The sequence below is a fragment of the Littorina saxatilis genome, linkage group LG1 (genome assembly GCF_037325665.1).
Source record: "Littorina saxatilis isolate snail1 linkage group LG1, US_GU_Lsax_2.0, whole genome shotgun sequence".
In the NCBI taxonomy this organism is placed as follows: Eukaryota; Metazoa; Mollusca; class Gastropoda; order Littorinimorpha; family Littorinidae; genus Littorina; species Littorina saxatilis.
The window spans coordinates 6,423,137-6,438,377 of NC_090245.1; the positions used below are offsets into that span (position 1 = coordinate 6,423,137).

General features: G+C 44.3%; 1 protein-coding gene across 5 annotated transcripts in view; it reads left to right on the forward strand.

The window, feature by feature from the left end:
• Positions 1-14,905, forward strand: part of LOC138960015 (chromodomain-helicase-DNA-binding protein 8-like) — a 116,165-nt gene extending 101,260 nt beyond the window's left edge. For 4 of the 5 annotated variants that reach the window (XM_070331737.1, XM_070331754.1, XM_070331745.1 and 1 more), the window contains 4 exons: positions 1,272-1,474; positions 3,491-3,613; positions 7,765-7,869; positions 8,487-14,905. In XM_070331737.1, the coding sequence (XP_070187838.1) occupies positions 1,272-1,474; positions 3,491-3,613; positions 7,765-7,869; positions 8,487-10,070 (2,015 nt within the window). In that variant the 3' untranslated portion in view covers positions 10,071-14,905. The remainder of the gene's footprint in view (positions 1-1,271; positions 1,475-3,490; positions 3,614-7,764; positions 7,870-8,486) is intronic. The other variant, XM_070331758.1, reaches the window with a different exon arrangement.
• Positions 14,906-15,241: the final 336 nt, after the last annotated feature.

Genomic DNA, 15,241 nt, shown 5'->3' on the forward strand with positions numbered 1-15,241 from the left:
CTGTGTCAGGGATGGTGGGAGGAGTGAGGGAATCTGTGAGACTGTGTCAGGGATGGTGGGAGGAGTGAGGGGATCTGTGAGACTGTGTCAGGGATGGTGGGAGGAGTGAGGGGATCTGTGAGACTGTGTCAGGGATGGTGGGAGGAGTGAGGGAATCTGTGAGACTGTGTCAGGGATGGTGGGAGGAGTGAGGGGATCTGTGAGACTGTGTCAGGGATGGTGGGAGGAGTGAGGGGATCTGTGAGACTGTGTCAGGGATGGTGGGAGGAGTGAGGGGATCTGTGAGACTGTGTCAGGGATGGTGGGAGGAGTGAGGCGATCTGTGAGACTGTGTCAGGGATGGTGGGAGGAGTGAGGGGATCTGTGAGACTGTGTCAGGGATGATGGGAGGAGTGAGGGGATCTGTGAGACTGTGTCAGGGACGGTGAGAGGAGTGAGGCGATCTGTGAGACTGTATCAGGGATGATGGGAGGAGTGAGGCGATCTGTGAGACTGTGTCAGGGATAGTGGGAGGAGTGAGGCGATCTGTGAGACGATGTCAAGGATGGTGGGAGGAGTGAGGCGATCTGTGAGACTGTGTCAGGGATGGTGGGAGGAGTGAGGCGATCTGTGAGACTGTGTCAGGGACGGTGAGAGGAGTGAGGCGATCTGTGAGACTGTGTCAGGGATAGTGGGAGGAGTGAGGCGATCTGTGAGACTGTGTCAGGGATGGTGGGAGGAGTGAGGGAATCTGTGAGACTGTGTCAGGGATGATGGGAGGAGTGAGGAGATCTGTGAGACTGTGTCAGGGATAGTGGGAGCACCAGCCACTTCTAGATGTGCTGCTGGAAAGGTTGAAAATCAATAAATTGCACACACATTTTTGTGGCAATATCCAGATTTTGCCCTGTGTGAACTTTGTCTTCAAACTGAATGAACCTCAAAATGTACACCTTTCAGTATGTGACCACTCTTCCACAGGACTATCTGGTGTAAACCCAAATCTTGACCTGTGTGAACTTCTAGAGTGTTTGTGTTTCATGCTGCTGCTGGATTGAAGTAACTTGCTGAAGCACTAATACCCATTACATGTGGGCGCGTGCAACAACATAGAGGGCATGAAAAAGCTTAGAGAGGGCATGAATAAGCTTGAAGAGTAGTGAAGCTTTATGCTGCTACTGGAGCGTGTGTGCCTGTAATCAACATAGAGGGCCTGTATAAACCTCAAGAGTAGTGGAACTTCTTGCTACCGCTTGGTGAATGCAACTCACTGATACCCATTACATTTGCAGAAACGCGCGTGCCGGTGATCAATGTAGAGGACGGCAGCGTGCTCACAGGCGATGAAGCGCCGAAGAAGAAACGCCTAGAGCAGTGGCTGCTGGAGCACCCTGGCTACATGATCAGTGGACAAGCCGCCAGTGGGCTGCCCTCCTCCATGATCCCCATGCCCGACGAACAGCCGCACCCACTCCCCCTCCCCGACCTGCAGGCAGTGAGTAGTCTTCTCTCTTCTTATTTGATGATTGCCATATCAGGGTCATATCAGGGGTATTGTACTGGAAAAGTGTAGCAGCTTTTGGGAAGCCTTGTGCCATATTGCTTGTCATGTTGTTTGAATTGAATTAAAGTCGAAAACAAAATATATGAGGAAATCCTCGTTTGTGAAAGTTTGGGTGTATTCGTGTTCTTAGCCCCACTGCTAAATCACCAGAGATTAATCAGTGATGATATTCTTAGCCCCAGTGCTAGATCATCGTGTAAATCTGCCTGATGATATATGGAATCGCAAAGAAAGTCTCCTTTCTCACTAAATAAAAATGTGTTTAGCCTTGCTCGTGTGCGTGCACACCCTTTGCACTAGCTTTATTATTGCAAATGCTGCAGTTCCTATATACAATTAGATCACACAAATGCAATGCAATCTTCTTTCTTCAATATAATACAGTCAGAGTTGACATTGATCTTGTTTTAGTTGACTATAGTCGGTTGGTAGTGCTTTCAAATTAGCTACGCCCTCTCGCTTTTAGTTTTGTTTTCTGTAAAATGTGAACGCATCCGTATTGCTCCTGGCATGGCATATAGTGGTGTGCATCAATTAGGATTGGTTCAGGCCCCGGCCTGTAAACATTGCACTGATAAATATGGTTTGAAAATAGTTGCATTTAGTGATTTACTAAATCAGGGAGCCTTGCATAGTATTTATAAAGGTTGTGGTTCTTGCTCAATGTTCTTTAGAAGTGTATGGCATGCCATTTAACACTTTAATTAATACCCGATCTTCAAGCAAATTTTCTTCCCCCACCTTTTATTATTTTGTTACTATTTTGTTGCTTTTATTGATGAGTCTTCAAGATACAAAATTCATTGTTGGATGCCTATTGTTAATAGGTTATATTGCGTTGACAATAGCTGGCAACATGAGAGTTGCTATGCTGTGGATCATGCAAGGGGGGTGGAGACACATGAACAAATATTAAGGCTTGTTATGGCGCTTCAAATTTAGGTTTTGTTTTAATTTTATTTTTATTTTTGTATTCCTTGGGATGCTTTAGTGGGCTTTTGCACTGCACTGTAGTTTGATTTGTACACATGTAGTTTATTTATTAATGTTATTTTGTATGGTTTAAGGGTAACCTTTTTATCCATGTCATTTGTAAATAAATGTGTTCGTTATTTGTACGCCATTTTTTAGTCTAGTTATTTGTATGCATTTTTCAAGCTGGTGAAATGGTTGCACAAAGTTATAATTGACTGACATAAGCAGTTGTTCAGCATACATGCGCATTGTTCTTAAAGTTTATTTAATCAGCTTAGTTGTACAGTTAATGGACGCGCATGTGTTTGTGAAAGTACTTGCGCCTCTAGCAGAGCGAGCAGACAGCAGTGTTTATACCAGCGCATGTTGCTGCTTTTGTCTGTAGTCTGTGGCCTTTTGTTCCTCACTTGCAGGCTTTGGTAGACAAACGCACAACGCTGTCAATAGTTTTTGTTGACGGCCTATTGAGGTCTGCTTGTAGTGTGCAGCTTGCTGTGGTTTTGCTTGTTATTGCCCAATGCCTTACTGTGGTACCTGCCATGAAGGGACACCCTTGTTATTGCCCAATGCCTTACAGTGGTACCTGCCATGAAGGGACACCCTTGGGACCTTGCAAAGGTGTCCCTACATTACAGGTGTCCTCTAACGACATATTAGTTGATGTACAAAGGGACCACATAAGTTGTCCGTTGACAGGAGGTGTCCTCTCATGGGAGGGGCCTGACATTGCAGGTACCACTGTAACACCTGTCCTTGATGGTGTTGTCATGGAAACCAAACTGGGTGCAAAGAATAGGTGCCGCTGTGTGTGCTTTTGTCTACCAAAGTCTGGAATTTGTTGACATCTAAGTGTGTTATCCCCCTTCCTCCTCCACCACCACTACCCCCAGCCTTGTGTTTTTTGTGCTGTTGTTTCTGGTACTGTCAGTGGCTTGTGTTGCTATGGTGTTTTTGCATTGTCGCGCATTGCAGGGTCCCACGCCCGAGAGACGCAAACCCGGACGGAAGCCCAAGTTAGACCCCCGCACGCTGCACGGGCAGCCTCTGACTGGCGAGGAAAATGTGTCGGTGGTAGAGAGAGGGTCAGGCAGAAAGGTGAGATAGGGCGTGCCCTTCCTTAGGCTAGGTGTGGGCTACACGGGCTAGTGGCACTGAGTGGGGTGCTACAATGTGTGTAGTGGTGTGGGGAAATAAATCGTTTGGGAAAGAGTATGCCTAGATTCGTGTATGGTTAACCACCGACTCCCATGACCAGCTTTTAAGCTGAGGTCTAGTTATGACTAGATTTGGAGGGATTGTGGATTTTAGGATGGCTTGATGCCGAGAAAAATGACAATTCCTTAGCCTTTGGAGAGAATATAATGCTGAGATTGGCAAGACGGAGTAAAAGTATAACTCATTTGTTCACCCAAACTTGCACACTTCCTGAGAGAGAATGCACTTTTATGCAACCATTTCCTTGCTCTAGCACTCAGTGGCACACAGAATAACCACTGTAAATGTTCCTGAGTATGCAGTAAACAGGGAGGCTGAATGTGACCCTGTGTCAAGAGAAATTAATAGCTGTTCCTGCTAGAGTCATTGAGAATTCTGGCAGTGTCAGCATCCTTACATTTGAAAGTTTCCCTCTGTGTGTTGTACATGTTTTGTGTTTGTTGTGTTTTATTGTTGGTGGTATGTTTTCGCCTTGCTGCAGTTGGTGGCATGCTTTTGGCTGATCTGTGCTTTTTACAAACTTTGTTCTTTTTAGTTAATTTTTTTCCATATTACATTCTGTCATTATCTCCTAATATTAGTTTCGCTTTTGTGTTTTGCTTGGTTTTGGTAAAAGAAAAAAAAGAAAAAAATGTGTTGTACAGAGCAGTAGTGAAAACAGTGAAAGCATCAGTTAGATACTAACACTTGGACTACTCTGATTGAGTAAAAGCAGAGGATGGTGAATGCTTTTGAGGTTACTATCAGTTTTGCATCTGACGGTGAAAGCATCTCACTGTGGAATTCACTAAGAGAACAGTGAGGAGCGTTATAGCTGACTGTGATGTTTGCTTGAGGGGAAAGATCTAAGAAATAAAAGACGGAATCTTCAGACCCATACATGAGCATGCACTCGTGTTCTTCTCGCATTTCCATCTAAGATACCGTTGTTGGCTCACGTAAGTGTAGCCTATGCGATCGTAACTTTGTCTGTCTGTGCGTGCGTGTGTGTGTTTGTGCGTGTGTGTGTTTGTGCGTGTGTATGTCTGTGGTAGAAACTCTAACATTTGAAGACGTCACATTACATTGACGTCACATTATGACGTAAGAGGGTTAGACGTCACGCGAAGGAAGTACTGAAAGTCTCGGTCATTATTATTTTGAGCGGGCCGAAACTAGTGTACATGCAGACAGACAGATCTAGATCTAGTGTCTCGCTTTCTTGCACAGTTTCACCTATTCTCTTTCTCTGTGTGTGTGTGTGTGTGTGTGTGTGTGTGTGTGTGTGTGTGTGTGTGTGTGTGTGTGTGTGTGTGTGTGTGTGTGTGTGTGTGTGTGTGTGTGACGGAGTGATTGAGTTTGTGTTACTGTTTGTCGATTTCTTACGTGAGCCTTGATGGCTTCGCCTCTTGTTTTTATGTTGTATGTACATTAAGGGGAGGTGGGCCAGTGCACTACCTTTTTTTTAATTTTGAATGTTTTATTGTGTCTGAATGTTATTTTATGAAAGAAATGAACAAATGATGACAAAGAATAGTCACTTTTTGTATTTTCGGTTGCTGGTTTTTGTTTTACGCGACAAAAACAGTCAAAATACAGACAAAAGTGGAGTACAGGAGATACACGGATTTTCATCAGATGTGATTGTCACACTTCTAATTATTGTTTTATTTTATCCTTCTGGGTATGCTCTAGGGGATTACGAAGCAGATCTTGTTTATTATATTTATATTTGGAGTTAGGAACACTTCTTTGTTACAACTGTCAAACTTTAGGGTAACGCTTGCGAAATTATTTTTTGAAATAATCTGGATATGACTATAATAAAATTTCAGCAAAATCCCTTCGTAATCCCCCAGAATGTTATATTCTGCACAAACTACAAAAGAAAATATTGCTCTAGCTAAATTACAGCCAGAGAAATCGCGTAACCCAAGACGTAACCGTAGGCAAAATGGCTGAACTGAGAAAAACGACATTGAAGATTGAACACCACAGAAACACTATTGAAACAGACAACAAGGACAAAACTGTGTTATGAATGAACAGCTTAGTTTATTTGAATTGCAAACTACTTAGCCTTTAGCACGCCAGCAGAGAATTTATGCGTCCATCCCTTCTTTCCCTCTGTCAACCAGCATGGGGATACTGCCCCAGCGCTAAACGTGTATCAATGACCCGATTCTCGTTTGTATTTGCATGCGAGAATAACGGTATTTTTAACGGTAACTTACTTGAGCCAGAACGAGACTTATTTCCTTCCGTTATCTCGTCGATTTGTTGGTTTCCTCGAAGTTTTCTGCTTTTGTTTTTACATCGATACAGTACTTTGGTGCTTCGACAAGCAAGATGGAGGATGATGAGTTTGAAACTTTCGTTTGAGTTGTTTTTTGACAACAAATCGTACGTGGAATCTGAACGATTTACTGAGGAAGCTCTTCGCAATGAACTGTGTATCGCGGTGAAGAAAATGACACAGTTCGTCAAGACAGTGACGGAATTTACGAAAGTGCAGATTGATACAAACAGTTGCTGATCCAGTTTCGTTCGGGAAATGGCAGGCCCAGCAAACATTACCGATAATCTGACTGATGTTGGATACTTTCTCCTGTTTTTGTTTTTTTTGCGTAGCAAATGCTCAACTTGCTTGTCGAGGAGATACTGCACAGAAACTGACTCAAATTCAGCGCAAAGCAAGCCAGTGCCGAGACGTAAAAAGTGTGCTGCATGGCGTGTTCGGAAATGGCGACCTGTGGATCTGCGTGGAGATCAAAGCTTTCCTCTGTATCGGAAACACCGACAGAATCCAAACTTTGGCCTAGTACCAGCGGAACTACTTGTTGTTGCTAACCGAACTAATAAAGACATTGTCCTCTTTCTTATTTCGAGCCATTGTTATCGTATCAAGGAAAAATTCGCTTTCGGTTGTCACCGATCGTTTGATGTGTAACCAGGATGTTGTAAAACCGAGTGAACTTCGGGTGTTCCCGTCATGGCCGAGAGTCTCTTCGGTTGTTTCCGTATGCAAAATTCTTAAGCTGAGCATGCGCACTCACAAAGTAAACTGGTTCCCGATTTCGGTTTATGAAACGAACCAATGGATGTCGAGTACCTTCCAAATAAGGACATTTCCGTTCGATTACGATTGCTGCCTTTGCAACGGACAAGTGGCTGAGTGAATGGAACATTCATCAAAACACTGATGTCATGTTATAGGTCAAGAGCTGCTGCGCAGTTTCGTATGTCGTGAATGCACTGTTTTGCTGAGGACAAAGCCGTAACTAGCCTTTGAAATGAGACATTTTTTGGCGGGGGAATATCGACTACAGAAGACAATCAATGCCACACATGTTCACATTTTGTCTTTTTTGACAGATAAATAGGACACTTTTGACAAAAACACCGACACACATGGATGATAGGTATGTTATGGAAACATAATCTGCTAAAATACCCAAAACAGTGTTTTGAACGATTTGGTCAATTTTGCACTGGCCCACCTGCCCTTAAACAAAAAATGGATAGCATTGCTGCAAGTGTGCTACAGAGAGAAAGCAGTATAGTGATCTTTTTATTTCAGGCGGTTGGTTTGTGTTAACACATTTGAAAGAAAAGTGCGAGGACGGGAAATTTGAGTGCATTAGTGTGATGGAAGCTGGAAAGCTGCTGTAACCAGGCCATCATTTCAAATAATCTTTTGAGATGAAAAAAAGAAGCACATTCCAAATTACTCATTCTGATTTGCTTTTTTGCAAGTTTTTCAGGAGGTTTTTCTATTCTGAAGCCTTTCTAGTTGTGTTAAAATCTGCTTTCTCTTATCTCCCTTGTTCCCTCCTACACCTGGAGTCAGAAAAATAGGTCATTATGGCACTTTGTATTTAGTGCCGGAGTTTTAGAGAACGGTGCATGTGTGTACAGGCATCTTTCCTCAGAATGATGTTCAGGAACTGACAGCAACAGTAAATAATGGTTAGAAACGACAGACTGACCCTTATGCATGGGCAGTTGCGGGCTTTGAAACACATCTAACAATGATTTGACAATGTCACCAGATCACTGGGGCCAAAGCTCCACCGCTCAAACACCTGAAGGAATGGCTGGAACAGAACCCCACCTTTGACGTCGACCCTAAGTGGGGTGAACTGCTGCGTGCCAAGGTGAGAATAGAACAACACAGACTTGCATGTATTTGATGTGCAACTTCTTTTTTTTTGTGTGTGTGTGTGTGTGCATGAGAGATTTGCTCAAAGTAAAGGGACACAATTCATTCCTGGAGGGAAGGAATGCACTGCTTGCTGCTGACTTGGGACACTGTCGGTCAAAGTACAGAATATATGCCAGTTTCACATCAGTGTGCTGTACCAGTGGTAGCAGTGTTGACTTTGGTAAAAATGTGTTATTTCAACATGTAGAATTGTCCTTGTTTCTGTTAATGCCGAAGAGAAGTTATCAAATATTCAAGGAAAGAAAATAGCTGTGCATTGAAATATCCGTATTATATTTTGGTGTTCTGAAAGCGCAGTGCTCTAGTAGGGGAGTGGTGTCTGTGTTTCTGTGTTTTGTTTTAAATCAGTTATCAAATCACCATAAGCTGTAGGCATGTTGGTGTTTTTCATGATTGTTTAATGATGACAAAAGTGAATAAAGCACAGCTAATACTAAATGTGCTGTAAATGGTAGGTATTCTAGACCAGGATAAAGTGCCACGCCTCATTCAGGTAGCTATATTTGCACAGCAGTCAGCTAACACCACCATGTTTTTTCCCTGCTGCAGGGCTCCTTACCGGCCAGCATGGACTCGCGCCTGCTGAAGCCTTCAGGGCGAGGACGCAAACCGCGCAACGCAGGCACGCTCCATGGCAACATGATGGGCTCGCCCGACTTCCTGCACGCCAGCATGGCCAGTATGGCCGGATTCCCTGCTGCTGCTGCTGCGGGTCTGATGGCTGGCGGCTTTCCCAAGATGCCCATGGGCATGCCCTTCGGCAACCTGGCGGGCCTGGGTATGGGCAACCCCATGCTGGGACTGGCTGCCGCCGGCTTCGGCCTTCCCGGGTTCCCGGGCATGGGCAAGGACGGGGAGGAGGGTAAGGAAGGTGGGGGGAGCTCCAAGGACAAGTCCTCCGCTTCCCCCTCCACCAGCGGGGCGGGCGAGTCCTCCAGCTCGGCTTCCCCCCACCCTTCCTTCCCCGGCCTCTTCTTCAACCCCATGGCCTTCAACCCGCTGCTGGCCAGCCAGCTGCAGAACTTCCCCATGGCCAATTTCCCCGGCCTGGCCCACATGGCCGCACTCAATGGTTTCCCCGAGGGCATGCCCAACGAGGAGGAGCTGCTGGCCGCCGCCAGGAAGGAGAAGGCCGAGAAGAAAGCCGCCCACGCACACGCCAAGGCCGAGAAAAGTCAGGAGCTGACCAAGGTGCTGGACAAGATCAAGGATATGTCAAGGTCAGGAGGAGCGTCGACCTCTTCCACCCCCTCGTCCTCCTCCTCACACAAGTCGTCTCGTGGTGTGCAGGACTTGACCATGAAGAAGAAATCGGGGATTTCCTCCCCCAGCCCCGCTCACAGCAAACACTCCACCACCTCCACCCCCTCTCAGGACCAGGCCACTGACCTGTCAATCAAATCCAGGCCCAGCCCCTCCTCCACCACATCCACCACATCCCCCGGCAAGTCCAAGAACAAAATTCACAAGTCTTTCTCCCTCAACAGGATCGTCGACTCGCTGAAGAATAAGATGGCGGAGAAGACGCCAAAGAAAGATGGCGACAAGGAGGACGTGAGGGGGGAGGAGGATAAAGACTATGGTGCCAGCAAACCCGACACGGACAGTGCTGAAGCAGAGGTCTCCCCAGTCAGGGTGGAGAAATCCAAGCCTGACAAAGTGACGGAGGACAGTGTTGATGGTGAGGACAGTGTGGATGCCACCAACCTCACAGACAAATCGCAGCAGGAATCCAGCCCTGCTTCCGGTGTTACTCAGGAGACGCCTTCTGAAGATCCTGAACCCAAACCTTCAGAGCCCGAAGCACAAAACTTGGTTAAACCCACTGAGTTGAAGGCACAGAACTTGGCTGAACCTTCAGAGCCAGAGGCAGAGAACTTGGTGAAATCTTCAGAGCCTGAGGCAGAGAACTTGGTTAAATCTTCCGAGTCTAAGGCACAGAACTTAGTGAAATCTTCAGAGTCTAAGGCACAGAACTTGGTGAAATCTTCAGAGCCTGAAGCAGAGAAGTTGGTAGTGAAAACAGCTGAACAAGACCCCAAGCCCCCGAGTCCTGCACAGACGCAAAGCAAAGAGTCCGGTGAAGAGGAAGAAAAGGAAAAGCCAGGCAAGGAAGAGGAGAGCGCTTCATAGCCGAGTCGAGTGACCCTGACTTTAACAGACTAGAAAACCACCGTGGACCTCAAGTCTTGTAATCTGCCTCAGTGTCGGTCACACAACGTCCTTTGCCTTGCCTTGCCAGCAGCTGACCAGGTGTGTCGGTCACACAACGTCCTTTGCCTTGCCAGCAGCTGACCAGGTGTGTGGGCAGCCAACAACGGTGCTTGTGTGTGTACGGGTGTGTGCGTGCTCGCGCGCACCTTGCTCCAGGGCATTATTACCCAGTGAGGGAAACTCTGCTTTTGTCTAGCACTTCTGACCGGAGAGGGAAAGTACACGGCCACAGAACGCTTGTTGGGCATTAAGTTGGCGTTCGAAGGATGGTTCACCACTCCTCACAGTCATTCCATTGGAGTTGTGACCATTGATAAATTGGTTCAAAGCACAGAGAAAGAGGACGGTACTTAGGCATGACGCGTGCCTGCTGCAGACTTTGTTCAGCCTTGTGGACAAATCAGGATTCTGATTCTTTGTGAAAAGGCACAAGTTGTTCAGTGTTTGCAGTGTCAGTGTGAGAGGGATTTTCTGTGTTGAGAAGAAACCAGCTAACCATGTACAAAGTGAACAGATTGGAGAGAACCTTTTTTAAATGACATATCAGGCGCCAGTACGTTGAACTGAAGTCATAATCATTATAATTTTGGGTTTTAATCATAGACATTCTGTCTTTGTGTGCGTGTTGTCGTTGTCGCCAATTTTTGTACATTTGGACTGTGCGTGTGAGTGCAGGATGCTTGAAGTGGAAGAGTGCCAGAAGAGAAAAAAATATGCTTCAGGGGACACTGATGTATCCAGAGATTCTCTCTTGTGGAGAGAAGAGAGGAAAAAAGAATGGCTCAAATTTAGCAGCTGAGCTGTGAAAACATGTGTACATATAGTAGGGAGAGTAATTGCATAAGATTGTGTTCATTTAAAGCTGCTGCTTTTCCAACTCTCTTAATTTATTAAGGTACGTTTCATTACAATCATCAGGGAATTATTGTATTTCTGTGAATGTGTTAGTGGATACTTGATTGAATATGATCTCTACCATTTGACAAAATTGTATGATGTAACTGAAACTAATGAAATGTTCTTAATCTTTTCAAGCTCCTTTGAATGGGGCTTGTTGTATTGAATATCTCCGCTGGGACTTGCAGTAGCTAGCAATTTTTTCAAGGATTTTAAACCAATTTTGTTTAACCATTTTTCAGTCACCCACTCCTCACCGAGTCTTGTCAAGAAGTAAACGAGTTGAACTGAAAGGAACATAATCTCAGCGATAGTCCATGTAGGTTGTTTCCCTTTCTGTAAAGTACATATTGTATAGATGAAGTACTTTGAAATGAGACCTATTTTCTTACAACAATCGCTTGCAACTGGAAAGGGTTGCAGGAAATATTGGTCAGTAGTAGTGAATTGCCTGGAGGTTTGTGAATAGTTGTCATTGTATTTATGTCAATATGGTTAGCATCAGCCAGTAAACTTGTGCGGAAGGACTTTGGATGTGTACTTGTCGGCATTTTCTCCAGGCGGGCTACGGGCTAGTCAGTCAGCTAACCTTGGTTTTCATAAAGTGATTGATTATCGCACTGTATCGTACATGGATGACCAATTGTTTGTCAATCAATTCCAGTAGATTGTAGGTGCATGGTGTGTTTGTGTGTGTTTGGGGTGGGGAGGGTTAGCCCTTTGCCTCCTGAGACCTGGGGAATTAACTCTGCAAGTTTTCCCAAATGATGAACGCTCAAACCTCACAGGAAGCCGGTAGAAACGGAAACAGAGAAGCGTTATAGGCAGCATTGTGTACAGCTGGCATTTCCCACATCTGCATATGGGTTCTCGAGGGGCCAATATTGGTTGGGCGTTCTGGGGGGCAAAGGGTTAATGGTTGGATGGATGTGTGCAAGAGCGTATGCTAAACAGTCAACCAATACCTCAGTCACGTCTCACTGCTGTCCAGCCCGCATGACGACATCTGTCTATGCACAAAATCGACGTGACCAATGTCGGGCCGGGGGAGAAACAGGCGTTGTATTTTTCTACACCTTTGGAGCTGGGGGCGGGGGAATGTTGAAGATTGTTGACAGGTCATGACGTTTTACCAGACAATCCCTCCTGACTCTTTGTGTTTTGTTAGGCACGTATCTGTTAGTCCAGTAAACAGTGTCAATAAACTTCCTAGCTAGACTCACGGTTGTGGGGAGGGGTAGACCATAGTCAGTGCAGTGTACTGTAGACAAACTGTTTTCAGATGAAATCTTAACAAATGAAGCCTTCAATCTTCATGTATTATGTGCAGCTGTGCCAGATGCAGTTACTCTTTCATTGGTTAGTGTTTTTTTTTAAGAAGTAAGAATAGATTCTGTGGAAAGCTCTGAACGTGTTTAGAAGCCCTTAGATGTCACTGTTGGACGCCAGGTTCCATAATGTAAACACCACAGATGAAGTCAAGGAACTGCAGTTACCTCAGTTTCATGTGCACATACCTTATTATTATTATTTATTAATCTTAGTTGTTAGTGCAGTTTTGGTGTGCTGTTGTGTTTGTTGTGTGTGCAAATGCTGTCGTTAAAGGAATACTTCATCTGGAGAAATTTGTTTGTTGTTGTTTGTGGCCAGACTTTTTCTCCAGTTGTGTAACTGCCCTTTAGAGGTCGAACAATTGTACAGTGAAAAAGGGTTTCAAGTTCATGTCTGAACGATTGATGCTCTTTGAAGGGAGATGAATTGATAAACATGGGCGATTTTCCATCTGGTGTTGTTTTGTTGGGGGTGAAAAGGTCACCTGATAGTGGTCTTGGTCAGTGTTGTTCCATTCTGTAGTAATGTACTAACTGACCAACTTTGTTGACCCATTGTAGTGTTTCATCTCTTTGCTGCGTTGTTGTTCTAATCAGTTGTCATGCGATTCTTGCTAGGCTCTGTTTTCCATGTCAGAGACAACAGTCTTTGTGTGATTGTTGTTACTGCTTTACTGACACGGTTGAGAGCGGGTGGAGATGGATAATGTTTCGGTGTAAAGAAAAGCTTTTGTGTTATGTATTGAGACCACTGATATTGCTGACAAGACTTCTTCCACACCTGTGTGTACATGTCTTCAAGGTGTTATGCAACAAGCATTTGGCAATAAACCAAGTCACCTTTTAATCTGTGGTTTTTTTAGTCAGTCGTTTCTATGGCCTTTTCAGGTAGTTATGTGTTATTGGAGTTTAGTGCAGGTCAAGCTTTGTACTTAAAAAAATACAGTATACGGCAAAACTGATCAAACCACATACCCCCCGCGGGTTAGGGGGAAGAATTTACCTGATGCTCCCCAGCATGTCGTAAGAGGCGACTAACGGATTCTGTTTCTCTTTTTACCCTTGTTAAGTGTTTCTTGTATAGAATATAGTCAATTTTTGTAAAGATTTTAGTCAAGCAGTATGTAAGAAATGTTAAGTCCTTTGTACTGGAAACTTGCATTCTCCCAGTAAGGTAATACATTGTACTACGTTGCAAGCCCCTGGAGCAAATTTTTGATTAGTGCTTTTGTGAACAATTGACAAGTGGCTCTATCCCATCTCCCCCCTTTCCCCGTCGCGATATAACCTTCGTGGTTGAAAACGACGTTAAACACCAAATAAAGAAAGAAAGAAACCACAGGTGACGTGTTGGTTTACAAATGTTGGGAGCATGAACTTAATGGCTTACCGTTGCTGGTTTTGGTCAACTGCCCTGGTCAATGTAGTTGACCTACATTGGACGCTGTTGTAGGGCAACATGCATCATGATTCAGCAAGGCCAGTTTGCTTACTTGTAGTTGAAATGATACTTCTTTCATGGCGGACTTCCAGAGCAACGTTACGGTCTCATTACTTCCTTTTGTAAAACAATCTTGACTGAAAGTCGGAAGTACATGAACTTAATACACGTGACTTTGAAAAAAATATATTTTTCCCTACATAAGCATTGAACTAATAGGAAAAGTGTTGCTTCATTTATTTCAGTTTCTTCTCAGTTTCTTGGTGCTTTCAGATTAAATAAACTTCGGAAGTGAGACAGTTGTAGAGAATTCCAGTGTGTGCGGTTCTAGTAAGCAGAGGTAGATCAGAGCAATGATTTTTTTTCCTCAATTTATTATTCCATTGTGATCACTCAGGGTTGTGTGACTGAAGTTTAGAATGATTGTATACATGTGAGTGTTGGGCGATATTGCAGATATATGGTGTGTGGTGATAGTGCTAATAGGGCGATGGTTTGAATGTGCAGTGTAGAGTACGTGTGCAAACGTGAACTGAATTAAATTTGTTTTGCTGTGAGGATAGAATTTCTATGGGTGTCAGTATTTTGTGTCCAAAGTAGTCATGCAGTGGTTGGTTGATCTCTTACTCCCCTCTCTCCCACCTTCCCTCTCTAACCCACTCCCCAACCCCACTCACCCATCTACCTCCCATCCATTTTCCTTCACAGAAGCAGCCTGCCATATTGTAAGAGAGTAGCAAAGAGAGAGAGAGAGAATCGGTCATGTGGCTACATTAATTCTCACAATCATGCCTCAGTTGTGTTTATTTTGTCAGTTTTATTTATTTCATTGCATGTGTGTTTGAGACATGATGAACTACTGTGTTTATCTTGGACTGTCAAACTGAATGTTTCCATCTTCGTCTTGCACAAAATCAATGTATACCTTTCATGTGTCAGCAAAGAGGGGTTTAGGATTTCAAACATAGTCAACATATTGAAGGAATACATGTGGTCATATTTATTTCAAGTATGTTTGAACCTTTGTATGGATATATTTGTATGTAATGATATTTTTCTTAAATAAACTTGGCCTAGGTGTAAAATGTGATGACTTCTGTTGTGTGTGTCAAGTGAATGGAACTTTGGTTGGTGTATGGGACAAAGTGTGTGTGTGTGTGTGACTGTGTGTGTGTGACTGTGTGTGTGTGTGTGACACATTCAATCCACAATTGCTGTGTTGTATGCACATACCCTGTGTTACTCTGTGTGTGTGTAAGATAGAGAGAGAGAGTGTGTGTGTGTGTTCAAGAGTTAACCGCTTATAAATTTGCTAATCTAATGCCAGAATAGCTATCCGTATTGCCAAGAACGCTCCAGCAACTTATTAGTGTCTTCCATACTCCCACACAAGTGTGTGTTGACACTTTTAAAGTACAGTA